The 27082-nt window shown below is 45.9% G+C and overlaps 1 protein-coding gene across 1 annotated transcript in view; it reads right to left on the reverse strand.

Moving 5' to 3' along the window:
* LOC137376881 (mucin-6-like) overlaps nucleotides 1-27082 on the reverse strand; it is a 316041-nt gene that overhangs the window by 190726 nt on the left and 98233 nt on the right. The window contains exon 12 of the mRNA XM_068045837.1: nucleotides 12426-12582. Within this exon, the coding sequence (XP_067901938.1) occupies nucleotides 12426-12582 (157 nt within the window). The remainder of the gene's footprint in view (nucleotides 1-12425; nucleotides 12583-27082) is intronic.

Genomic DNA, 27082 nt, shown 5'->3' on the forward strand with positions numbered 1-27082 from the left:
CCGTAGTTATGGGGACAGACAGGCATTTCTGTAACCACCACTGTGAGTTTCAGATGGTGTGTTGCCTCCCTGGTACCAGGGTAAAGGACACCAGGGAAAGGGTGCATTATATTCTGCAGAGGTGGTGGGGGGGGGGGGGGGGGTGGGGGAGTGAGCCAGAAGTTCTGGTACACATCAGTACCAAAAACTTGGAGAGAACAGGTATTGAGGTCCTACGGTCAGATTTTCAGGAGCTAGGGAGGAAGTTAAAAAGTAGGACCTTGAAGATAGTAATCTCTGGATTATTCCCAGTGCCACGCGCCAGTGAGACGAAAAATAGAAAGATAGGGAGGATCAATGCATGGCTTGAGGCTTGGTGCAGGAGGGGAAGACTTCACAGAGAATTTGAACTCTGAACACTGTCTGCTCCTGGACTGGAAAAGACCATTCTCCTGTCTGCTCTCATCCCGTTCTCACCAGCTTTGGAATCCATTGAAGACATATGAACGCTGAGAGAGAAAAGTCTCCTTCAGTGAACAAGGTTTAAGAAGAATACTGGGCCCCAATGACAGTCAGTTAGTCATGTGACTAAACTGGTCTGACCATGTCTGTTTGTGTATTTGGCCATCTTAGCAGTCAACCTGGAATGCTAGCTCCTCCACCTTCAACGTCTGGTAATCAAAAGTCCTTTGTGGATTGAATGTGTCAGGAAATGGTCTTTTGTCCCTTTTAAACACTGTCTGTAAATATGCAAATATCTTTCCAGTCAAGGGTATGGTGTTTTTTTCTTTACTCCAGTAACAGTTTAAAAATCAATGTTCATGTGACGAAATTAATGTGCCTCATTCTTGACAGGTGGGGGCCTGCATGGCAGGATCTAAGCAGGGTAAAATGAAACCAAAGATTGAAAGCAAAAACTGTAATGGAACAATGGGTTATCTTTAAGGAGGAGATGTTTCAGGTACAGCCTAGGGACATTGCAACATGGGCGAATGGTAAGGGGACTATAGCCAGGGCTCCTTGGATAATGAGGAGACAGAGAATATGGTGAACCAAAAAAAGAGGGTGCATGATGTGAATTCTTCTAACGAGAACCGGGCCAAATACAATAAAAAGGGAAGCGAAGAGGAAAATATGACTGGCAAAGAGAGAATATGAGGTTAGAATAGCAGTTAACATAAAAGGGAACCCAAAAATCATCAACAGCATGTAAATAGTAAGTCGGTTGTAAGAGGTAGGGTGGGTCTATTAGGGACAAAGACAGTGATATATGCTTAGAGGCACAGGGCATGGCTAGAATATTTAATGAGTACTTTGTATCAGTGTTTAATAAGGAAGAGGATGCTGACAAAATATCAGTAGAAGCAGAGATGGTAGTGGTATGGATGAGGTGAAAATGGATAGGCAGGATGTACTGGAAAGGCTGGCTATGTTTAGAGTGGATAAGTCGCCTGGTCTGGATAGCTTGCAACCCAGGTTGCTAAAAAAGTGGGAGTGGAAATAGTGGAAAGGTTTACCATAATATTCCAATCTTCCCTAGATACTGGGGAGGTTCCAAGTACTGTCTGTTAATATGCAAAAATGTCTTTCCAGCCAGGAGCCTTCTCCTCTTCCCAGCAACAATTTGAAATTTAACGTCCATGTGGCAAAATCAATGTGCCTCATTTTTGGCAGGTGGGGGTCTGCATGACACCTCCACACCCAGGAGAATGAAATGCTATTCGTGAAAAGCGCATTTCATTAAAGGGTTGAGAGACAATACATATAAGATACAGAAAAAACCATGCATTTCTCTCATCCATTTCCATTCATTCATAAATCCAAAATCCTGTTAAAATTGCCTGTCTTTTCTCAGTGCCAGTTCTGCTTTAATTGCCCCCTTTTTGGCATCATAGTAAACATGTGATTCTTTGGGGAAGTTTTTCTTCAGTTTGCCCATTGCTATGACTGCCTAAGGTCTTTGTTCCTGCTGAGGTCTGCCAAGGGGGTGGGGGTGGGGGTGGGGGTCTGTTAGATTTAATTAGCCCTAAATTGGAATTTTTTCCAAAAGAGTCAGTTGTGCGTGGGCCTATCCTGAACTCTCAGTGCTTTGCTGAGTCTTGCAAAGGCTTTTGGCTTCAGAAGATGGGTGCTTCTCTTTTTTTTTCTGACTGTGGGGCAGGATTCTTTGTTAATCTCTCCTTTGTTCGCTGGGACACTCCTGCCTGCAGGTATATGTGCAGCCTCACTGCACACCCTGCGACACTTCAGCTAGGTGAAGCATCACCCTCATGGTTTCTCTGCCCCCTAGAGGTCTGTCCTTGTCTCTGCAGGTTCCTGTAAATGCTGTTAGCAACTCTGATGGGGTGCTTCTAGAGTCTGCATTTAAATAGGAGGATATGGGGTCTAACTTTTCAAATTTTCTGAGGTTGGCTGACCGGACAGTAGGGGTTTTCATCTGGGATTCCTCCCAGACTTCCTTTAACCTGCCCTCTTGATCACTTTTTCCCCTTCCCTGTCTAAGCCAGCCGTGTGCCTGCCTGTCCCCTTTTGTTGTTGACCGGGGGTCCCTTACAGTTCACCACCTTTTGCTGGAGGGCCCTCCTAACACCGGTACAGGACTTAGGGGTGCAGGTTTCACTGTAGGTTGGGGTTTCCCCTCAACCTGGCACATGTGGCAACTCCTGCAGTACTCCAGCACATCTTTGTGGAGTTTTGGCCAGTCAAACTGCTGCCTTATGTGGGCTTTGGCCTTTCGTATACCGGCCTGTACAGCCACTGTAGTCTCGTGGGGCCTTCTTAATATTTGTCTCCGGTACCTCTGTGGCACCACTAACTGGTGAATTTCTGTCCACTCCATGCTCTCAGGTCTGTGAGGAGAACTCCATTTCTTCATCAGTTCCTCATTCTTTAAATAGTAGCTATCAGGGACTTCCTCTGCTTCACTTTCAGACTGGGCAGCCTGTGCTAACTCTCACAATACTGAGTCGGCTCACTGAGCCTCAGCTAGAGTCTGGGTCTCACTCTTACTGCGGTTAAAGCCATAGCTTGTTCTGCTGTGCTTTCCATCAGGGTCCCATCTTCACTGAGCGAGTGTGCCCTGATTAACCCTACTGATTTTCCCTTTAGTTTCCAGCAGTCAGCTTTTAAATGCCCTGCTTGGTTACAATGGAAGCAGACAGGTCTCCAGGTCTCACTCTTGCTCACAGCACCTTCCTTTATGGCTGGAGGAGGGCCCCCTGTGTCTCCTGCTTTCCTAGGACTGGCTGGGCTTCTATCACCTGCCCACCCTTTGACCTTTTTGGATTTCTGGTGGTGATTAGGAAAGGTTCTGCATTGGGAAACTGACTGATAAGTTAAAGCTCTCTGAACCTGCTGCTCCTCTACATGGGTCTTTATGGAGAGTGAGAGAGAGTTTTTAAATTCCTCTAACAGAACAACTTCCCTGAGATTCCCATAGCTGAGCTGGACTTTAACAGTCCTCAGCCACTTGTCAAAATCCAGCTGATTACTTCTTTCAAACTCCAAATAACTTTGATTAGCTTGCTTCTTGAGGGTTCTAAACTTTTGGTGATAGGCTTCAGGCACTAATTCATATGCCCCAAGGATAGCACTTTTGTTCAGTTCATAATTTGATGAACTCTCACCTGGCAACAGGGAATAAACCCTGGCTTTTCCAGTTAGCTTGTCATAGAGAGATACAGCACCGCAACAGGCCCTTCGACCCAATGAGTCCATGTCGACCATCAACCACCCATTTATACTAATCCTACATTAATCCTATTTTCCCTCTCACATCCCCAACTTCCCTCAATTCTCCTACCACCTATCTACACTAGGGGCAATTTTTAACAATGGTCAATTTACCTATCAACCCACAAGTCTTTGGCATGTAGGAGGAAACCCATGTGGTCACAGGGAGAACTTGCAAACTCCACACAGGTAGTACCCAGAACCAAACCTGGGTCACTGGATCTGTGAGGCTGCAGTGCTAGCCACTGTGCTGCCCTTGCTGTGTAATAAAAGAGGCCAGGTGTCGTCTGGCCATTTTAGCTGCCTTGCCAGTTTCTCAAAGGGCACAAAAAACTCTTCCACATCTTCCTCATTGAATTTTGGGATTAGTTGAGATAGCTTTAACAATTCTGTACTCAGCCCTCAATTACACTCCTCCACATTGGCCATGCTTTCACTGGGGTTAGTCTGTTGCTCCCTAGTTAACTCAAGCCACTTCAGCTCACTCTCTTCGCATTTCTTCCAGAATATTCTTTTTCTCTCTCTCTCTCTCCACTCTCTCTCGTTCCTTCTCCTGTCTTTCATTTTCTTCGCGTTCCTTCTGGAAGGCTCTCTCTTTCTCCCTCTCCTCTAATTCAAGTTTCCTTTATTCCAATTGTATCTTTGCTAGCAGTACCCTGTCTCGATCTGCTTCTAACCCTGTTTCTGCTTCTTCAGATTCAAGGGAAAAATGGTTGGCCACTAGCCTTAGGAGTTCAGACTTCCTAGATTTGCCATGTACAGTGATCCCACTCTGCATGGCCATTTTTCTCAACTCCTCCATAAACAGTGCTTTGAATTTATCTGAAGTTACTTCACCCTGGCTTGGGGTGCTACTAGCTTCAGTCGCAGACATGTTAATATTCAATCACACACAACCAAAAAAAACCTGTATTAAAAACTTGCACGTTTTTGATTGGGAACAATTTGGCTTCCCACTTCCAATTTTTCTCGTTTGCACCCAAATTTCTGTTATGACCAGGTGAGAAAGGGGTCTAGGATTCCATTTCAGCCTTCACCTGGTCTTATTGTAACAGGGTTTAATTTGAAACACCCTGTTTTTAGCTCCCCCTTGGTGAATCCTTGTTCCAATTATAAGGGAAAGAGACCAGCACAACAGGTTTTCTTAGGTTTAAAGAAGAAAAGTGAAATTTATTCAACTTAAACTCTAATTTGGTTAACGTCTACAGATACATGACGCGCCCACACTAGCATGCATATGCGATACACACATGCAGACAGAGACAGAAAGAGCAGAAGAAAAATAAAGTGGAAAAGTTTGAGGCAATATCTGCAGAGTTGTTGTTAAGGTTCTTCAAGATCACTGTAGAGTCCTTGATTGTAGGTAGATCTTGCTTTTCATTGGGGCCCAGTATTCTTCTTAAACCTTGTTCACTGTAGGAGACTTTTCTCTCTTGGGGTTCATGTGTCATCAATGGGTTTTGGAGTTCCATCAGAAAGAGATGGGAGCAGACAGGAGAGGAGGTCTGCTTCCGTCCAGGAGCATTCTGCTTTTTCTGCAGGCTCTCTGTTCAAACTATACAATTCAGAAAAAAACCCGGTTTGCCAATTAGGCTAGTCATGTGACTAACTGGTTTGACCACGTCTGTTTGTGGATTGTATTGGAGCAGGGGATAGCTCCTTTGTTCCAAATCCTGCCTGTTAATATGCAGAAATGTCTTTCCAGCCAGGGGCCTGGCAACCCCTTGTCACAGGCCTTCTCTTCTTCCCAGCAACAATTTGAAATTTAATGTCCATGTGGCGAAATTAGTGTGCCTCATTTTTGGCAGGAGGGGCCTGCATGACAGACTGATAGGATTGCTATGCAGGGAGCTGGCACGGACTCGATGGGCTGAATCACCTTCTTCTGTGCCGTTATGTCTCTAAGACTCAAATCCTTTTTCTCACATTCCACATCCATCACATCCCATAATCTCTTCTGCTTCTAAAGTGACGGATGCACCTCTAGCTATCAGACAAGTTCAACTTTCTGCCATCATGACTGTGGATTAATATTTAAAGGGGTTGCAAGCAATATTCCTACTAAGCTACATGACCAACCTGAGTTCTCGCGCTGGCTGCACACAAAAAGACCCCTTTAAGTTATTGTGCGTCCAGGGTCACCGTAAAAATTTTATAAGCCCAGGCACTTATACAACTGGCCACATAGTACAAACAAAATTAGAAGGTACATTGCTTGCAGGGTGTCACAACAGTCCAGCAATCTGTCCTCCAACAGCGTACTAGGATTGTTCACTTGGGGAGTGTCAGCAGATCTGTAGAGCACGAACCTGCTGACCTCTCTCAGGAAGACAGCATTTATTCTCCCACTGCTGCCACTCCACCAGTGCCCTTGCTATTTCCTGTTTGCCAGCCAGCCCAGAATGCTGCCACCCATGCTAAGATATTGCCATTCACAGCTGGGCCTTCTAAGCCCAGAGCTACTCAACATCATCCTCCAAGGCCATCAGCAGTCTCCTCCACTGAAGGTCAGCAGCCTTCTACCAGCTATTCTCCAGCCAAGGTCTAGCACTGCATTGTAGCTCTAGAACAGGCAAAAGCACACAGAAGACGAGCATTAAGGGAATGCAAAAGGGTGATTAGTTGACCTTTATATGCAATGCATGCTTTGATTTATAAATTTGGTTTAGAAACACGCTCCGCCTAATATAATTTTGAATTGCAATGCCAATCTGTCTCAGTGCTTGCTTGCAACCCCATTAAACATTAGTCCACAGTCATGATGGCAGCAAGTTGAACTTGCACGATAGCTAGAGGTACATCGGCCACTTTGAATTCTTTTGCGCTGCCATACATGCATACGTGGTAATTTAAAGGGGCCAACTTGTGTGTGCCTGAGCTTAGCAGCAACATTGTTTGGAATGTTTATTGTGTGTTGTCTTTTAGTTTTTCGTTGTGGCCAAGTGGACTATGTGATGGTCAGACAGAGGAAAGGTAAGGTCTGGGACTGTTGGTGAGTGGGAAATTGGTAATGCAGTCGGATGAGTTGTTCTTGGAAAGCCTGGAGCGAAAGTAGCTGTCCAGTTTAACGCTTCCCTTTCTTTTCCTCCTCCTCCTCTGCTGTTTGCCATATGGTTGGTGACAAGAGTTGTGCCTTCATGATGGCGAGGTTGTGCAGCATACAGCAAATGTTCATGAATCGTGACACCCACTCTACGAGTACTGCAGGGCTCCTCCAGAGTGGCCCAGGCAGTAGAAGCATTGTACCAGCTGGCTAACAGTCTGCCGTAACATATTTTCTTGTGGTAGCATGGTTTTCATTGTTGTATGCTGCCTACATGCGTGCAGATTCCACACCAGAGTCATGAGCCAGGTCGTCAGCAGATGGTACTTGCCGCTTGGTAGAAACTCTTTGGTTTTCCCTGGTGGCTCCATGCTCAAATGCAGATTGTACAGCAGACTGCCACAGAATGAAGGTACCATGACTGCTGCCAGGATACCGGGCAGTAACAACAACAACTTATGTTTATATAGAGCCTTTCACGTAATAAAATATCCCAAGGCACTTTACAGGAGCAACATAAAACAAAGTATGACACTGAGTAACAAAAGGAGATATTAGGTCAGATGACCAAAAGCTTGATCAAAGAGATAGGTTTTAAGGCGTGTCTTAAAGGAGGAAAGCGAGGTTGAGGGGCAAATAAATGTAGGGAGGGTATTCCAGAGTTGGGGCCGAGGCAACTGAAGGCACGACCAGCAATAGTGGAGTGATTAAAATCAGGGATGCACAATAGGCCAGAATTAGAAGAGTGCAGATATCTTGGAGGGATGTGGGACTGGAGAAAATTACAGAGATAGAGAGGGGCGAGGCCATAGAGGGATTTGAAAACAAAAATGAGAATTTTAAAATCAAGACATTGCTTGTCTGGGAGCCAGTGTAGGTCAGCGAACATAGAGGTGGTAGGGAAATGGGACTTGGTGCGAGTTAAGACATGGGCAGCAGAGTTTTGCATGACCTCAAGTTTACGGAGAGTAGAACATGGGAGACCAGCCAGGAGGGTTCTGGTATAGTCAAGTCTACAGGTAATGAAGGCATGAATGAGGGTTTCAGCAGCAGAAGAGCTGAGACAGGGATGAAGTCAAGTGATGTTACGGAGGTGGAAATAGGCAGTCTTAGTGATGCACAAGTATGAGTTCGGAAGCTCATCTTGGGGGTCAAATGTGACACCAAGGTTGCAAACAGATTGGCTTAATATCAGACTGTTTCCAGGGATAGGGATGGAGTTGGTAGCTAGAGAACAGAGTTTGGAGTGGGGACCAGAAACAATGACTTCAGTCTTCCCAATATTTAATTGAAGGAAATTTCTGCTCATTCAGTACTGAATGTCAGATAAGCAGTCTGACAATTTAGCAACAGTGGAGGAGTTGAGAGAAGTGGGGGTGAGGTAGAGCTGAGTGTCGTCAGCATAGTTGTTAAAACTAATGCCATGCATTCAGATGATGTTGCCGAGGGGCAGCATGTAGACGAGAAATAGGAGGAGGGCAAGGATAGATCCTTGGAGGACACCAGAGGTAATGGTGCAGGAGCAGGAATAGAAGTCATTGCAATTGATTCTCTGACTACGAATAGATAGATAAGAATGGAACCACATGAGAGCAGACCCACCTAGCTGGATGACAGTGGAGAGGCAATGGGGGAGGATGGTGTGGTCAACCATGTCAAAGGCTGCAAGCAGGTCAAGAATGACGAGGAGGGAAAGTTTACCATTATCACAGTCACATGGGATGCCATTTGTGACTTTGATAAGAACTGTTTTGGTACTGCGGCAGGGGCAGAAAGCAGATTGGAGGGATTCAGACATGGAATTCTGGGAAAGAAGGGAACGGATTTAGAAGGCAGCAACACTTCAAGGACTTTGGAGAGGAAAATGAGATTGGAGATAAGATGGTAGTGTGCAAGGGTGGTGGGATCAAGTGTTGGTGTTCTGAGCAGAGGAGTGATGATGGAATATTAAAGGAGAGAGGGACAATGCCTGAAGAAAGAGAACTGTTTACAATATTGGTTAACATGGGGATCAGGCGGGGAAGTTGGGTGATCAGCAGTTTAGTGCGAATAGGATTGAGGGAGCAGGAGGTTATGGACAAGATGAGCTCAGAGAGGGAATAAAGAAGATAGGAGAGAAATTAGAGAAAGTTGCGAGTTCCGGGTTAGGGCAGGGAGGAGCATTATAGGAAGTTTGGCCAAGTGGACGAGTGGAAGGGAAGGACGTGACAGAGGCAGCTGATTGGATGGTCTTGAACTTAGTGGTAAAGAAGTCCATAAAGTCCTTGCACTTTATGAGGTGAGGGTGGAGAGGACAGGGGAGAGGGGTTTAAGAAGACGGTTTGCAGTAGATAAAAGAAGCCAGGCTTATCTTTGCATTTCAGGATAATCCTGAACTTGTGAGCAGTTTTAGCAGATGACAGCAGGACCCATTAGTGTTTTATGTGGTCCAGCCAGACTTGGCAATGGATGGCTAAACCAGTTGTTCACCATATCCTGTCAAGTCTGTGTAACCTGCATGATTCTCTGCATATGGTCACACACCAGCCAGACATTGAGGAAGTGGAATCTCTTTCAGTCGTGGTACATTTCGGAGTTGATATGTGGTTTCTGCAAGGCGATGTCACTGGCACCGTGCACCATGGTGAAGTTTGCAATCTTCCGCGTGCTCTCTCTGTCTCCTGCTCTCTGGCCAGGCAAAAATGGAAGGCAAAAGGAGATGGCAATGGGAAAAGTTAAGAAACACAAGCTGGATGTGGTGTAAATGGGACAACAGAATCATCAACAGCAGCTGCTGTCCAAAACAAGAAATAATGGGGGCAGAGGTTATGATCTGAAATTGTTGAACTTATTGTTGAGTCCGGAAGGCTGTAAAGTGCTGAATTGAAAAATGAGGGGGGAGGAATTCGTTTGTATAGCGCCACTTCTTTACCAATCCACTAAGACAAGCAGCACCGCCTCTACTTGCATGACCCACACAGCATTTGTCAATGATCTCAGTGATGAAAGCGGCTAGAAGGAGAGCTACACAAATTAATTTCTTCCTGAGGTGCTGTTCCTGATCTTACATTGAGCTTCATTAGAGCCAGGTAGGAGGCTGAGGACAGAGAGGTATGGGTGGGAGTGAGGTGCAGAATTAAAATGACAGGCGACCGGAAGCTTGGGGTCACACTTGTGGACTGAATGGAAGTGTTCCACAAAGCAGTCACCCAATCTGTGTGGAGCAGACAGCATCAGAAACATTTGTTGGTGATTTTGCTTATCCCATTTACACCTCCCCTAGGCTCATGTTTTGTTTCTTTACTTGTCCCATTACCATCATCTTTTGCCTTGCACAATCATCCCTTTTGTCATTTAATCTCTCCTGCCTTCCACCATATCACAGAACTTCTCTTTTGTTCATTCCACCCCCTGCCCCCAGCTTCCCTGCTTCTACAGTAGCTTAAAACCTGTTACATCTCTAACTTTTTCCAGTTCTGACAAAAGGACATCAATATGAAACATTAACTCTGCTTCTCTCTCCATAGATGCTGGCAGACCGGCCAAGTATTTCCACCATTTTCTGTTTTTATTTTTGATTTCCAGCATCCACTATATTTTGCTTTTATATTAATTTATAATTTTGGCCGTGTCAAATGTTGTGAAGATACGTTTTGACAAGATTTACATTACTCTGTAAGGTGTTGTACAGAAATAAATAATGCTTGTCAAACACATCAAAAATATGGTCCCCTTTAGAGCTCCATTTAATTAACTTCAGTGTGCCATGATTTGGGAAAGAAGAAATTCAGCCAAATGTTTTTCTCCTGATTACTATCTATTGTTCCTGGAAAAGTGCTTGCATGATAACATCAGGTGGGAAGAGAATTGGACTCCAAGCTTTAGTCAAACTGACTGATGAGATTGAATGGACATCATTTCCCTAATCAGTGGGTTAACGGCAGGAAGCACTTCCACCAACCCACATGATCCCACCAATAACTCACTGCATTTTCCTGGGGTTGCTGTAACTAGGTATGCAGATAGAGTTGGGGTGGTAAAGCAACTGTCCATTAGCTTATTGACACTGGACGTTGTATTGCAGTGCTAAAAATACCGCAATTAATTAGAGGAACAAACTATTTTCTCCGAATTCTAGAGCCGCAGTACAGGAAATTAAAGACTACAAAAATAGCTGAAAGAGGAGGAGTCGTAAAGATGGGAGCTGGCAAGGGTGCAGCAGCAGCATGGAGCTCCCAGGTTTCTGATGCATCGAGCTGGGTGTAAATCCAGTTTGAGCTAGCAGAGATGGATTTTTTGGGACTGAGAACTGGAAGCCCTTTAAGGGGATTGTACAAACTGTGGGCTGGATCTTAACAAGCCCTCGATGTTGTGATCCATGGCGGGGGCCTGAAGATGGCTCGAGATGAGGCCCGCCACAGAACTTGACGCCGGCACCGCCCGCCCCGATCCTCCTGGTGGTGGCGAGGCTCCATGGCGGGCCCCCCACCGCCGGGCGACGGACCACAATTTAAATTTAAAATCAATAAAATTAATACATTTAAATACTCATGCCTCCCATATTGAGGGTCCGCCGCGATGTTTGGCAAGGTGGCTGGCACTCCCACGCCTTCAGATCCCTGTCTGGGAAACACGGTGCCACACTGGTGGGGAGGAAGGAGGAGGTACGTTTGTCAGTGCAGTGGGTGGGGGGCGGTGGGGAACAGGGTTAAACACACGTAATGGGTGTAGGGGATTGTGGGAAGGGTTGAACCTTAAACTTTGCGCAGTTTGGAGTGGGGGTGGGGGGGGAAGGCCAGATGTAAAAGGTTTTAGGTGGGATTTAGGGCAAATAGTTATTTTAATTGTTTTTGGGGGATGGGAAAGGGGCATAAGAAATGTATTTATTCAATTTTGGGGGATCTTTCTTTAAAAATGTAAATATGCCGGCAGGGCTGTCTATCATTTAAAAATGGCGCCAGCACCTACACACAGGTAGCTGACGTCATTACTGGGGATGGACAGCTCGCCCCCTTCACGTGATTTGGGTGGGGTGGAGGAACGGCGGGCCCCCCAGCTATTTAAATGAGCCACTGCGCTTAAGGTCGCGAGCTGCCATTTTTTGAGCTCGCCGCCAAGCTCAGCGGCAGGCTTTTAAAATCCAGACCATGATGGCAGGGGAGGGGGGGTGGGGGGGCCTGAAAATTCAGCCCCTCGAGTCATTACGGCACAGAAGGAAGCAATACAGCCCATCGTGTCCATGGTCTATAAATCTGCTGGAGAGGCATCAATGGGTTGGTAAGAAACAACTTCTGTGATGCCTCATTAAGTTCCACCAATCTAATTTTTCTGTTTCCTCTTCCTCATCCTCTCCATAACACAAGATGCAAGGGATTCTTATTAGGAAATCTATTTTATATTATTATATTAACTAGGATTTTTGTTAAAAAAACTGCATGAAAGCTAAAAAAACAAAATGCATTTAACTGGCGGTATTTTTCTTGAATTGTATATGGGTAATCCAACAAATATATCCATAAATTCAGTATGATGCATTAGTAATGCAAAATATCCCAAATGAATTTAACACAAAAATAACAACATGTAAGCCCAACATGTAGCATATTAACACTTTGTTTCTCTGTTCATCAAAAATATGCATCGCAGATTTGTTTATATTACAAGCATTTACAACATTGATAGTAAAACTTACGACAAAAGTCAGGAGTTCTCCAGTCAATGCAGACTCCAGCATCTAAGCATGCTTTAGCAAAGGCAGCAACAGCATCACAGAGACAGTCGCAATCCCCAAATAGTTCACAACCACAAGCATCTCTTACACATCCATCATAGTATGGACGCCAGTAGAGCTGGAAGACAAATAAAATTTTAACTGTCCAGTTTAGTACATTTTAGAAATCTTGCATTTTCCCTAAAGGAACAGTATAAAAATAATGAAGTCATATCATTCATCTCCTTTGTTCTCATCACTAGAAACAGTAACATTTGTTTTAATCCAGAATCATTGCCATCAATGTCTAGCAAAATAGGTGCTTTCATTTTGCAATTTTCAGTACTATTTAATAATACAACTGGAAACCCTGGGGCTGCTTTTCCGAAAGCTTATTCCCAGCACAAAGGCTTGCTCATTAAGAATGAAAATTGGCCGTGTGGTTGCTACTGAGGAAGAAAGCTGTAGACTGCAGGAATATATGAATGGACTGGTCAGGTGGGCAGCAAAGTAACAAATGAAATTCAGTCTGGAGAACTGTGAGGTATTGCATTTGGGGAGGAGATACAAAGCAAGAGAATACCCAATCAATAGTAGAATTCTGAAAAGTGTACAGAAACAGAGGGACCTTAACATAAGAACATAAGAAAGAGCCCCTCTAGCCTGCTCTGCTATTCAATATGATCATGGCTGATATTCTGCCTCAACTCCACTTTCCTGCCTGCTCCCCATATTCCTTGATTGCCTGACAGTCCATAAATCTGTCTATCTCATCCTTAAATATATTCAGTGATGGAGCATCCACAACTTACTGGGGTGGACAATTCCTAAGATTGACAACCCTCTGAGTGAAGAAATTTCTCCTCAACTCAGTCCTAAATGATGGACACCTAATCCAAAACTGTGCCACCATGTTCTAGATTCCCCAGCCAGTGAGTACCCTGTCAAAGCTCTTCAGATTCTTGTATGTTTCAATGAGATCAGCTCTCATTTTTCTAAGCTTCAGAGAATATAGGCCCAATTTACTCAGCCTCTCATCATAGGGCAATTCTCTCATCCCAGGAACCAATCTAGTGAACCTTTGCTGTACTGCCTCCAATTCCAGCATATCTTTCATTGATAAGACCTTAGAATGTATGTCTACAGATCCTTGAAAGTAGTACGACGTGTAGATGAGGTGGTGCAGAAGGCATATGGGATACATTCCTTTATTGGCTGAGGCCTAGAGTATAAGAGCAGAGAGGTTATGCTAGAACTGTATAAAACACGAGTTAGACCGCAGCCAGAGTGCTGTGTACAGTTTTGGTCACCAGTTACAGGAAGGATGTGATCATACTAGAGAGGAGTTTATGAGGATGATGCCAGGAATGAAGAATATTAGATATTAGGAAAGATTGGATAGGCTGGGTTTGTTTTATTTGGAACAGAGGAGGTTGAGAAAAGACTTGCATAAAATTATGAGGGTATTAGGTAGAATGGATAGGAAAGAACTATTTCCATTAGCAGAGAAGTCAATAACCAGGGGTCTTATATTTAAAGTAATTAGTAGAAGGATTAGAGGGGAGTTGAGTAGTAGTCTTTCCACATAGAGCATGGTAGGAGTCTGGAACTCACTGCCTGAAAAGGTGTTAGAGGCAGAAACCCTTATTGCTTTTAAAAAGCACTTGGATATACACTTAAGTTGCCAGAACCTACAGGGCTATGGGCCAAGAATCGGAAGGTGGGATTAGACTGGATAACCCTTTTTCAGCTGGCATGGACATAATAATATAAATGTGTCATAAAATGTGCTGTAAATCTTCCTATGTTTCTATGAGCACATATATGTGTGATCCAGATGACTTTCTATCCATTGTAACATTTAGAAATATTGTGAACAGCATGAATTCCAGAACAGATCCCTGTGGTATAACCTGGATACCCAGTTAAAAGCAGGGCATTTTCCAATGATTACCATCTTCTGTTGCTAACCTAACTAACAATCCAGCGAGGTATTTTTATGAATTAAAACTTTTCCTTCAAATTTCACCTTAGTTTTGTCATATTTTAAATATCCAAGTGAACTACATCTGCTAAATTAGCCTGAACCATTTCTTAGATTTGTTATGTATGACCTGTTACTTCTAAAACCATACAGTATTCCTTATGATAGCTGTATTCTTTAGATGGTCATAGAGAATTTTGTAGGAAGTTATGTATTCTTCCCAATAGGGATGTTAGGATACCTGAAATAATTTATTAGGTCCTTTTATAGTATTAAAAACAGAACGTGATGGATACACTCAGCAGTTAAGTCTAAACAGGCAGTTTGGCAAAGTTTTAAATCCCATTCTAGCACTCAGATCTGGCAACATCAGTGGAGAGAGAAAGAAAGTTAACAGTAAGGTGGTGGGGTGGAGGAATGTTGGAATATATGATACGGTGGAGGGCAGGTGTGGTGAAATGACAAAGGGGATAATGGTGCAAGCCAAAAAGGGGTCGTAATGCAACAAGAAAAGAAACAAAATATAGATCCACAAGAGGGGGAAATGGTTACAGCTGAATCACTACCAGCACTTGCTCTTCAAAAAACATGGGAGCAGTGGTTATGATCTAAAGTTGTTGATGTTGATTACAGAAAGTTGTGAAGTGCCTAATTGGAAGATGGGGTGCTTTTTCTTGAGCTTGTGCTGAGCTTCACTGGAACAGTGTAGAGTGGTGAGAGTGGCTTGGAGAATTAAAGTGAGGGTCATGCTTGCAGACTGAACGGAGATGCTTAGCAAAGTGATCACTCAATCTGAGTTTGGTCTTATCAATATAGAGGACACCACATAGTGAGCAGTGAGTCCAGTACACTAAGTTGGAAGTAGTACATTATTTTTTTTTTCACCAAGGAAGAGTGTTGGGACTCTGGACATTGGAAAGGAGTTAAAAGTGGTGTTGCCTCTCCCATATTTGCATGGGAAGGTGCAGAGGTAGGGCAGCAGCTGTTGCAGTATTGTTGATCATCTGAAAAATATCTGGCAAAGCATCATTAGCTTGCTCCTTCAATTCCCTGCAGATCCTAGAATGCGTTCACTTTAGCTCAGAAGCCTTGTGGTCAAATAAGGGTACGTGCACCATATTCCTGCGAATAATATAGGAACATAAAAAACTTAAGGCACAGAAAGAGGCCAAAAAAGTTATTCAGTCTAATCCCACTTTCCAGCTCTTGGTCCTCGCCCTGCAGATTGTGGTGCTCCAAGTGCATATTCAACTGTTTTTTTAAATAGAGTCATAGAGTCGACAGCATAGAAACAGGCCCTTCGGCCCACCGCATCCATGCTGACCATAATGCCTATCTATACGAATCCCACCTGCCTGCATTAATTCCATATCCCTCTATGCTTTGCTCATTCAAGTACCTGTCCCGATGCCTCTTAAATGTTACTAATGTTCCTGCCTCCACCACCTCCTCAGGCAGCTCATTCCAGATACCCACTATTCTTTGTGTGAAAAATTTACCCCTTTGATCCCCTTTAAACCTCTTCCCTCTCACCTTAAATCTATGCCCTCTAGTTTTAGTCACCCCTACCATGGGAAACAGACTCTGGCTATCTACCTTATCTATGCCTCTATCACGTCCCCTCTGAGCCTCCTTCGCTCCAGGGAAATCAGACCCAGCCTATCCAATCTCTCTTTATAACTCAAGCCCTCCAAACCAGGCAACATCCTTGTGAATCTTTTCTGCACCCTCTCTAGCTTAATCACACCTTTCCTGTAGTGCGGCGACCAGAACTGCACACAGTACTCCAAATGCGGCCTAACCAACGTTATGTACAACTGTAACATGATGTCCCAACTCTTGTACTCAATGCCTCGGCCGATGAAAGCAAGCATACCATACGCCTTCACCACCCTGTCTACCTGTGTTGCTACTTTCAGATAACTATGCACTTGCACCCCAAGGTCTCTCTGCTCAACAACACTCCCCAGGGCCCTGCCATTCACTGTATATGTCCTGCCCTGGTTTAACTTCCCAAAATGCATCACTTCACACTTGTCTGTGTTACATTCCATTTGCCAATCCCTTGCCCACTTTCCCAGTTGATCTATATCCTGTTGTAAACTTAGACTACCTTCTTCACTGTCCACTATACCACCAATTTTGGTGTCATCTGCAAACTTACTAATCATGCCCCCTACATTCTCATCCAAGTCATTAATATATATGACAAACAACAGAGGGCCCAGCACCGATCCCTGCGGCACACCGCTGGTCACCGGCCTCCAATCTGAAAAACAACCCTCCACTACCACCCTCTGCCTCCTATCACCAAGCCAATTTTGTATCCAATTGGCTAGCTCACCCTGGATGCCTTGTGTTCAAACCTTCCAGACCAGCCTACCATGCGGGACCTTGTCAAAGGCCTTGCTAAAGTCCATGTAGACAACGTCCATCGCACTGCCCTTGTCAATCCTCTTGGTCACCTCCTCAAAAAACTCAATCAAATTCGTGAGACATGATTTCCCACACACAAAGCCACGCTGACTATCCCTAATCAGACCATGCCTTTCCAAATGCATATAAATCCTGTCTCTCAGAATCCCTTCCAATAACTTTCCCACCACTGATGTAAGGCTCACCGGCCTGTAGTTTCCTGGCTTATCCCTGCTGCCCTTCTTAAATAAAAGCACAACATTAGCTATCCTCCAGTCTTCCGGTACCTCACCCGTGGCTAAAGATGATACAAAAATCTCTGCCAGGGCCCCAGCAATTTCCTCACATACTTCCCATAGCATTCTAGGATACACCTGGTCAGGCCATGGGGATTTATCCACCTTAATATGCTTCAAAACCTCCAACACCTCCTCCTTTGTAATGTTGATATGCTCCAGGATATCGGTGTTCCCTCCCTTGAACTCACTAGCTTCCATGACGTTCTCCATGGTAAATACAGATGAGAAGTATTCATTTAAGACCTCGCCCATTTCCTGTGGCTCCACACATAGATTACCAAGGATTACTGATCCTTAAGGGGACCTACTCTCTCCCTAGCTACCCTTTTACTCTTAATATACTTATAGAATGTTTTAGGATTCTCCTTTATCTTATCTGCCAGGGTAATCTCATGGCCCCTTTTCACCCTCCTAATTTCCTTCTTAAGTGTACTCCTACATCCCTTATATTCCTCGAGGGACTGGCTTTATCCCAGCTGCCTATACCTGACATATGCCTCCTTCTTTGTCCTGACCAGACCCTCAATATCTCTCATCAACCAAGGTTCCTTAAACTTGCAAGCCTTGCCCTTCAATCTAACAGGAACATGCCGGCCCTGAACTCTTCCTATACCACTTTTAAAAGCCTCCCTTTACCTGTGAACAGCCTCTCCCATTCAACTTTTGAGAGTTCCTGTCTGATGCCATCGAAATTAGCCTTCCCCCAATTTAGGACTTCAACCTGAGGACCAGTCCTATCCTTTTCCATAACTATCTTGAAGCGAATAGAGTTATGGTCATTGGTCCCAAAGTGCACCCCCACTGACATATCAACCACCTGCCCATCCTCATTTCCTAAGAGGAGGTCGAGTGTAGCCCCTTCTCTAGTAGGGCCATCTACATACTGCTTCAGAAAACTATCCTGGACACACTTAACAAATTCTTCGCCATCTGATCCCTTAGCACTAAGGCAGTCCCAGTCAATATTAGGGATGTTAAAATCACCTACTATTACAACCCTATAATTCCTACACTATCTGTGATTTCACTACATATATGCTCCTCCACTTCCCTCTGACTATTGGGGGGCCGATAGTATAATGCCATCAAAGTGATCACCCCTTTCTTATTTCTACGTTCTACCCAAATGGCCTCACTGGACATTCCCCCCGGGATATCCTCTCTAAGTACTGCCGTGATGTCCTCCCTAATCAATAGTGCAACTCCCCCTCCTCTCTTACACCAGAAGCATCGGTACCCCGGAACATTGAGCTGCCAGTCCTGCCCGTCCCTTAACCATGTTTCCGTAATAGCTATAATATCACAATCCCATGTACTGATGCATGCTCGGAGTTCATCTGCCTTACCTGTAAGGCTTCTTGCATTAAAGTAAATGCAGTTTAGGCTACCAGACCTTCCACGCTCCCTGTCCTGCCCCTGCCCAGCCTGCCTACTGGACTTGCTTGCTTTAACCTCGACATTTGCCTCAACTATCTCATTGGAGAGACTACTACTTTGGGTCCCACGCCCTGCCAGACTAGTTTAAACACTCCTGAATAGTACTAGCAAACCTCCCCACAAGGATATTGGTCCCCCTCCAGTTTAGATGCAACCCGTCCCTCTTGTACAGGTCACCTCTGCACCAGAAGAGATCCCAATGGTCCAAGTAGCTGAAGCCTTCCCACCTACACCAGCTGTTCAGCCATGCATTCATTTGCCTTATCCTCCTATTCCTACCCTCACTAGCATGTGGCACAGGGGGTAATCCTGAGATTACAACCCTTGAATGCAGTCAAGGTTTCTGCCTCTACCGTCTTTTGTGACAGTGAGTTCCAGACCCCTATCATCTCTGGGTGAAAAAATTCCTCTTCAACTCTCTTCTACTCATTCTGCCAATTACTGTAAATTTATGCCCCCTAGTTATTGACCTCTCTACTGAGGGAAACAGGTCCTTAACAAATACATGCTGATTGTCCTTGATTAATCTGTGCCTTTCTAAATAACGATTTATTACTGTCCTTCAGAACTTTTTCCAGTAATTTTTCCCACCGCTAAGATGAGGGCGACTGGCCTGTATTTAGCCAGGCTATCCCTTCCTCCCTTTTTAAACAACAGTACAATGTTAGCAGTCCTCCAGTCCTCTGGCAGCATGTAACCAGAGAGGATTGGAAAACGGTGGTCAGAGCCTCCACTATGTCCTCCCTTACTTCTCTTGACATTTCATCCAGGCCTGGAATTTATCTACTTTCAAAGATGCTAAACTCCTTAATATTTCCTCCCTTACTAAGTTTTTACCCACCCATTATTTCACACTCCTCCTCCTGAACAACAATATCTGTATCATCTCCCTCTTTTGTGAAGACTGAAACAAATTATTCATTAAGAACCATGCCCATGCATTCTGCTTCCACACACAGGTTCCTTTTTTGATCTTTAATAGCTCCAATTTGTTTCCTTAGTGTTAGTCTAAGGCAGGTTATTACTGACGTCTTCATTCTTGGCTGCCCACTTGGCTACGTTCTGAATCAAAGATATTATCAATTGTTCCTATATCAGCAGACAATCATCATTAACTTTTAAAAGAGGACACATCAAGGTCCACTGTTGTCTTGTCTGTCCAAAGACATATTGATTTGGCCTAAATTAGACTCTGAAAGTGGTGTGGAGCTAATCGTATTCCTTGAAGTATTAGCCTCTTTATGGGCTAGATAATGCAGTCCTGGCACAGAGCTATCTTGGGAGCTGCATGTACCTGGCGTACATTGCACTGATCCTGTGCTATAATGCAAGGTCAACTCATTTAAATACATTTCCAGCATATCGAATAGCAGGGTCAGGGTAAGAAATATGTGGCATCAGAAGCTTTTGAAGGCCTGGTGATCACCCTTAAAGAGGAGCTGGCTCCAAATATTAAAGAAAAGGGGAAGTCAAAGTGCAAGGGCAGAAGAGCACCATTCTAAATGTTACTTTGGAGGTGCTTCTGCAGGGGGTACCAAAGGAAAGGATGCATCTTTTTGAAGCAGAGGGACATCCTCTGGAAGAACAGTATAGGGAAGAGAAAGCATGACATCCTGTTTGGAGAGTATCAGGAACCAGGAACTAAATTAAAGAACATGACTTGGAGGGTTATGATCTCTGGTTTATTACCTGAACCACACACAAATTGGCATAGGGATGAACAGATTAGGGAGGTGAACCCAAAGCTGAAGGAGTGGTATGGAATAGAGGGGTTCCATTTCATGGGACACTGGCACCTGTATTGGGACAGGAAGGAACTGTGCCATTGGAACTGAATCCACCTGAACCGACTGGGACCAGGGTCCTAGCAGAAAAGATAAATAGGACGGTCACAAGGACTTTAAATTAGTAAATGGGGGGAGGACTCAGGTGGAAAAGGTAATATAAATAATAGTTCAAACACAGACAAAAGGGTAGAGTAATAGTCACAAATTGTGCTTAAAAATAAAGGGAAAGTAAAAGATGTAAACTGATTAAACCAGGAGAGAGAACTAAGAAATATGTGAGGAAACCATTAGAACTGAAGGACATGCAGGGGTGTCTGGCCCAAGTAAGCATGTTTTATACAGAGTATAAGGAACAAATGGGGGTGAGCTCCCCCTCTCAGCTCACCCCCTCACAACCCCGTCCCAGCCCGCCCCCCCCTCGCACCATCTTCACCCCACACCCCCTTCCCCTGCACCCCCCCCCTTGCATCCCCTCCTCCCACCGGCACCATCCTACACCTGTGTAGGGGCCCCAACAACCCCACTGCCTTGTGGCCGTCTCGGAGAGACCAAGGCTAAGGGAGTAAACCCTAACAGAAAATCCGGAGCTGAACCCCGTAGGCGGTCATGTGTCACCTTTGGCATGTTTCCGGCAGTTCCTGCAGCCATACTGGTGCCAAACGTCGTGTCCTGCACTCCTTTGGACCCCACCAGAAAGGCCGAGAGGGGGGTTTTGACGACTGGGCAACTCTCAACCTCCATAAATTTGCCCAGGCATGCACCATGGAGAAGTCACTACATAGTTGCCTCACAGTGACTAAAACAACACGGAAGGCAGCAGTTACAGGTTATAAGTCCAGATAAATTGGCGTAGAAACTGGGCGCCACGGGTTGCCTTTGTCGGTGGGAGAGGTCATTGCACCTCACTGGACAGCTACCGCCCGCCTCAAACCGGGCAGCCCCCAGTCAATAAGGTTCTGTCCCGCCACAGTCTGCCTGCTTCAACGGGTGCTTGGAGCTCAGGGTCATTGCCTGAAAGGTGGACTGATACACCGCACCAAACAACATGAAAAAAAGAAAGAAGGTACCAGCCCTTCGCTTTGCAAGCTGGAACGTCAGAACTATGTGTCCTGGCCTGTCGGAAGACCTTACACAAATCAACGATTCTCGGAAGACCGCCATCATTAACAACGAGCTCAGTAGATTCAATGTGGACATTGCAGCACTTCAGGAGACTCGCCTCCCCGCGAGTGGATCTCTAGCAGAGCAAGACTACACCTTCTTCTGGCAGGGCAGGGATCCTGAAGAACCAAGACAGCATGGAGTGGGCTTCGCCATCAGAAACTCCTTGCTCAGCATGATAGAGCCTCCCTCAAATGGCTCGGAACGCATACTGTCCATCCAACTGCTCACCACCTCTGGTCCAGTACACCTACTCAGCATCTGTGCTCCAACACTCTGTTCCGCACCTGAAGCTAAAGACCAGTTCTATGAACAACTCCATAACATCATTAGCAGCATCCCCAACACCGAACACCTATTCCTGCTGGGGGTCGTTAATGCCAGGATTGGGGCCGACCATGACTCATGGCCCTCCTGCCTTGGGCGCTATGGCGTTGGAAGGATGAATGAGAACGGGCAGAGACTGCTTGAGTTGTGTACCTATCATAACCTCTGCATCACCAACTCGTTCTTTCACACTAAACCCTGTCACCAGGTTTCATGGAGGCACCCAAGATCACGTCGTTGGCACCAGCTAGACCTCATTGTCACAAGGCGAGCCGCCTTAAACAGTGTTCAAATCACACGCAGCTTCCACAGTGCGGACTGCGACACCGACCACTCCCTGGTGTGCAGCAAGGTTAGACTCAGACCAAAGAAGTTGCATCATTCCAAGCAGAAGGGCCACCCGCGCATCAACACGAGCAGAATTTCTCACCCACAGCTGTTACAAAAATTTCTAAATTCACTTGTAACAGCCCTTCAAAACACTCCCACAGGGGATGCTGAGACCAAGTGGGCCCACATCAGAGACGCCATCTATGAGTCAGCTTTGACCACCTACGGCAAAAGTACGAAGAGAAATGCAGACTGGTTTCAATCTCATAATGAAGAGCTGGAACCTGTCATAGCCGCTAAGCGCATTGCACTGTTGAACTACAAGAAAGCCCCCAGCGATTTAACATCCGCAGCACTTAAAGCAGCCAGAAGTACTGCACAAAGAACAGCTAGGCGTTGCGCAAACGACTACTGGCAACACCTATGCAGTCATACTCAGCTGGCCTCAGACACCGGAAACATCAGCGGAATGTATGATGGCATGAAGAGAGCTCTTGGGCCAACCATCAAGAAGATCGCCCCCCTCAAATCTAAATCGGGGGACATAATCACTGACCAACGCAAACAGATGGACCGCTGGGTTGAGCACTACCTAGAACTGTACTCCAGGGAGAATGCTGTCACTGAGACTGCCCTCAATGCCGCCCAGCCTCTACCAGTCATGGATGAGCTGGACATACAGCCAACCAAATCGGAACTCAGTGATGCCATTGATTCCCTAGCCAGCGGAAAAGCCTTTGGGAAGGACAGCATTACCCCTGAAATAATCAAGGGTGCCAAGCCTGCTATACTCTCAGCACTACATGAACTGCTATGCCTGTGCTGGGACGAGGGAGCAGTACCCCAGGACATGCGCGATGCCAACATCATCACCCTCTATAAAAACAAAGGTGACCGCGGTGACTGCAACAACTACCGTGGAATCTCCCTGCTCAGCATAGTGGGGAAAGTCTTTGCTCGAGTCGCTCTGAACAGGCTCCAGAAGCTGGCCGAGCGCGTCTACCCTGAGGCACAGTGTGGCTTTCGTGCAGAGAGATCGACCATTGACATGCTGTTCTCCCTTCTTCAGATACAGGAGAAATGCCGTGAACAACAGATGCCCCTCTACATTGCTTTCATTGATCTCACCAAAGCCTTTGACCTCGTCAGCAGACGTGGTCTCTTCAGACTACTAGAAAAGATCGGATGCCCACCAAAGCTACTAAGTATCATCACCTCATTCCATGACAATATGAAAGGCACAATTCAACATGGTGGCTCCTCATCAGAGCCCTTTCCTATCCTGAGTGGTGTAAACAGGGCTGTGTTCTCGCACCCACACTTTTTGGGATTTTCTTCTCCCTGCTGCTTTCACATGCGTTCAAATCCTCTGAAGAAGGAATTTTCCTCCACACAAGATCAGGGGGCAGGTTGTTCAACCTTGCCCGTCTAAGAGCGAAATCCAAAGTACGGAAAGTCCTCATCAGAGAACTCCTCTTTGCTGACGATGCTGCTTTAACATCTCACACTGAAGAGTGCCTGCAGAGTCTCATCGACAGGTTTGCGTCTGCCTGCAATGAATTTGGCCTAACCATCAGCCTCAAAAAAACGAACATCATGGGACAGGACGTCAGAAATGCTCCATCCATCAATATTGGCGACCACGCTCTGGAAGTGGTTCAAGAGTTCACCTATCTAGGCTCAACTATCACCAGTAACCTGTCTCTAGATGCAGAAATCAACAAGCGCATGGGTAAGGCTTCCACTGCTATGTCCAGACTGGCCAAGAGAGTGTGGGAAAATGGCGCACTGACACGGAACACAAAAGTCCGAGTGTATCAGGCCTGTGTCCTCAGTACCTTGCTCTACGGCAGCGAGGCCTGGACAACGTATGCCAGCCAAGAGCGACGTCTCAATTCATTCCATCTTCGCTGCCTTCGGAGAATACTTGGCATCAGGTGGCAGGACTATATCTCCAACACAGAAGTCCTTGAAGCGGCCAACACCCCCAGCTTATACACACTACTGAGTCAGCGGCGCTTGAGATGGCTTGGCCATGTGAGCCGCATGGAAGATGGCAGGATCCCCAAAGACACATTGTACAGCGAGCTTGCCACTGGTATCAGACCCACCGGCCGTCCATGTCTCCGCTATAAAGACGTCTGCAAACGCGACATGAAATCGTGTGACATTGATCACAAGTCGTGGGAGTCAGTTGCCAGCATTCGCCAGAGCTGGCGGGCAGCCATAAAGACAGGGCTAAATTGTGGCGAGTCGAAGAGACTTAGCAGTTGGCAGGAAAAAAGACAGAGGCGCAAGGGGAGAGCCAACTGTGCAACAGCCCCGACAAACAAATTTCTCTGCAGCACCTGTGGAAGAGCCTGTCACTCCAGAATTGGCCTTTATAGCCACTCCAGGCGCTGCTTCACAAACCACTGACCACCTCCAGGCGCGTATCCATTGTCTCTCGAGATAAGGAGGCCCAAAAGAAAGAATAAGGAACAAATTCAATGAATTGCAGGTGCAAATTCAACGTGGAGGGAATAATATGGTAGCCTTTACTGAGACATGGCTGCAAGGTGGTCAGGACTGGGAACTAAATGTCTCACAGGACATGTGGGTCAGAGATTAGTATATGCAAAGTGGCAGCTGACTGAAGATTTAACCCTGTATTTTGGCTTTAACATTCAGAGCACGGTGACAACACAGTGGGGATTGATGGGGCTGCAAAATTGACAGGCTGGAAAGCCTTTAAACACTGAGCTATGTCAGCTGCTTCCTTACCTCGGTGAAACGCTTTGGCTCACAGGACTTGTTCTGAGAGTGTGTTTTCACTGCTGTGGAGGTGATTTCCAAAACGTTAGAGGTAATTTCTGCTACCTTGATCTGATCTTCCCTGCTGTCAGCCTGATCAGCAACACAGGAGCAGATTATGCAGCTCTACCTTGGGCCTCTGATATGGAACAAGAGGAGCAGAACCAACAACACTACCAGCAGCAGGAGCAAAACCATCAGGGTGAGCAGCTGTCTTCCCTCAGCCACCTAGTGCTCCACAGGACAGAATAGATAAACACAGAGTTGCAGCTTGAAGGAGGTGATACCCCCAATACATGCAGGCAAAGGATCAGCTTTCTGGGCATGATTGAGCAACACTGCCTTAGGCCTTCTCGGCAGGTTGTTGCTGACATCTGCAGCATCCTGGTTCAAGACCTCTTTCCAGATATTGCCAGTGGCCATCAAGGTCAAGGCCGAGATCACAGCTCTGAATTTTTTTGCCTCCAGCTCCTTGCAGGAATCTGCTGGTGCCATCTGCAGGATTTCGCAATCTGCTATGCCCAAGTGCATATCCCAGGTGAATGATGCCACGTTTGCTAAGGCCGCCACTTACATCAACTTTGCTACTGATGAGGCCAGACAGAACGAGAGGACCCTGAGATTATCTGCAATGGCTGGATTTCTACAGGTCCAGGGAGTTACAGATTGTGCGCATGTGGTAATCAAGGCCACCTCAGATCAACCAGCAGCATTCATCAATCAAAAGGAATTCCACTCTAATAATCTTTAGCTGTTATGCAATCACCTGAAGAGGTTCATGCATGTTGGTGTAAGGTATCCAGGAAGCTGCCATGATGCCATCACCCAGCACCAGTCACATCTCCCAAAGATCTCTGCACCTCCAAACAGAGTCAGCAGATGTGTCCTTGGAGACAAGGGCTTCCCTCTAAGGACATGCTGATGACACTTGTGAGGAATCCTACAACTGGCGAACAGGAAAAGTATAACCGGAGCCACAAGAGCACAAAAATAGTCATGGAACAAGTCATTGGGTTGCTGAAGATGTGGTTCAGGTGCCTGGACAGATCTAGGGACAGCCTTCAGTATGCACCAGCAATGGTGTCCAGAATTATAGTGCACAACAAAGTGTAGCAGAGGGACTGGTGCTGCAGGAGGAGGAAGTTGATGACTGTTCTGCATGTTTGGAAGAGGAGGAGAAGAAACAGCAGGAGCAGCAGGAGGGGGAGGAGGAGGTCCCTCATGTGGCCAGATTCCTTGCAGCTGACTCTCAGAGATGCCCTTGATGGACTCATGCAAGCATGACTGAGCTAACCTGAAGCTATGAATGCATTTTAACACACAAATGCTGAACCCATTGGGCTTCCCCCCACCCCCACAACACAAGGCATTCCCACAGCCAATAATCCTTCCATCTCATTGATACCAATTGCTCATCTTCTACTCTGTATATCATTTTCCTCAAGACTTTGGCCATTTGACTTGTAAGAGGCAACAATGGAGATCACTGGACAATGGAATCCAGAAATAAAGAGATCATGGTGTATAAACATCGACAATTGATACAGTGACGAACTTTTAAACACCCAAGTGGTTCCCCTTGTAAAGCTACAGTCTTTCTCTTCCTTTTCCCGTAACTTTCACATGGTGCTACCCATGGTGCTTCATCAGAGCTGAAGACAGACTGCAGGTTCCCCTGCTCTGATATCTGAGATGCTCATGGCTAACATCCTCTGGGTTACCCTGCCAAAAACTGCTCCACCTGCAAAAGTGGAGGGGCAGACTCAGCCATAGAGACAGGAGTCAGCATGTGGGGCTCTGACTGATGGGGGGAGGCACAGAGGAGTGGGAGCACCTTGAGCAGTGTCCCCAATTCCATGTGCCCTTTGTCCATCTTCCCTCTCATGGCCCACCCGGACTTCACTGCTAGCTAAGAGCTGGAGAGCACTTTGCTACACTTCAATAAGGCATTGAATGGCTAAGACGAGGCTTTCATCCATCCTATTTAAAGTGGCAGACTATGCAGGCCATTGATCAGGGCAAGCATGCACTTGGTTATCTGCCATATCTGATGCTTCTTGTCGGTGGCCATTCTTTCCAGGGAGGTGGACATCAGCATGAACACCT

Source organism: Heterodontus francisci, chromosome 14, assembly GCF_036365525.1.
Source record: "Heterodontus francisci isolate sHetFra1 chromosome 14, sHetFra1.hap1, whole genome shotgun sequence".
Lineage (NCBI taxonomy): Eukaryota > Metazoa > Chordata > Chondrichthyes > Heterodontiformes > Heterodontidae > Heterodontus > Heterodontus francisci.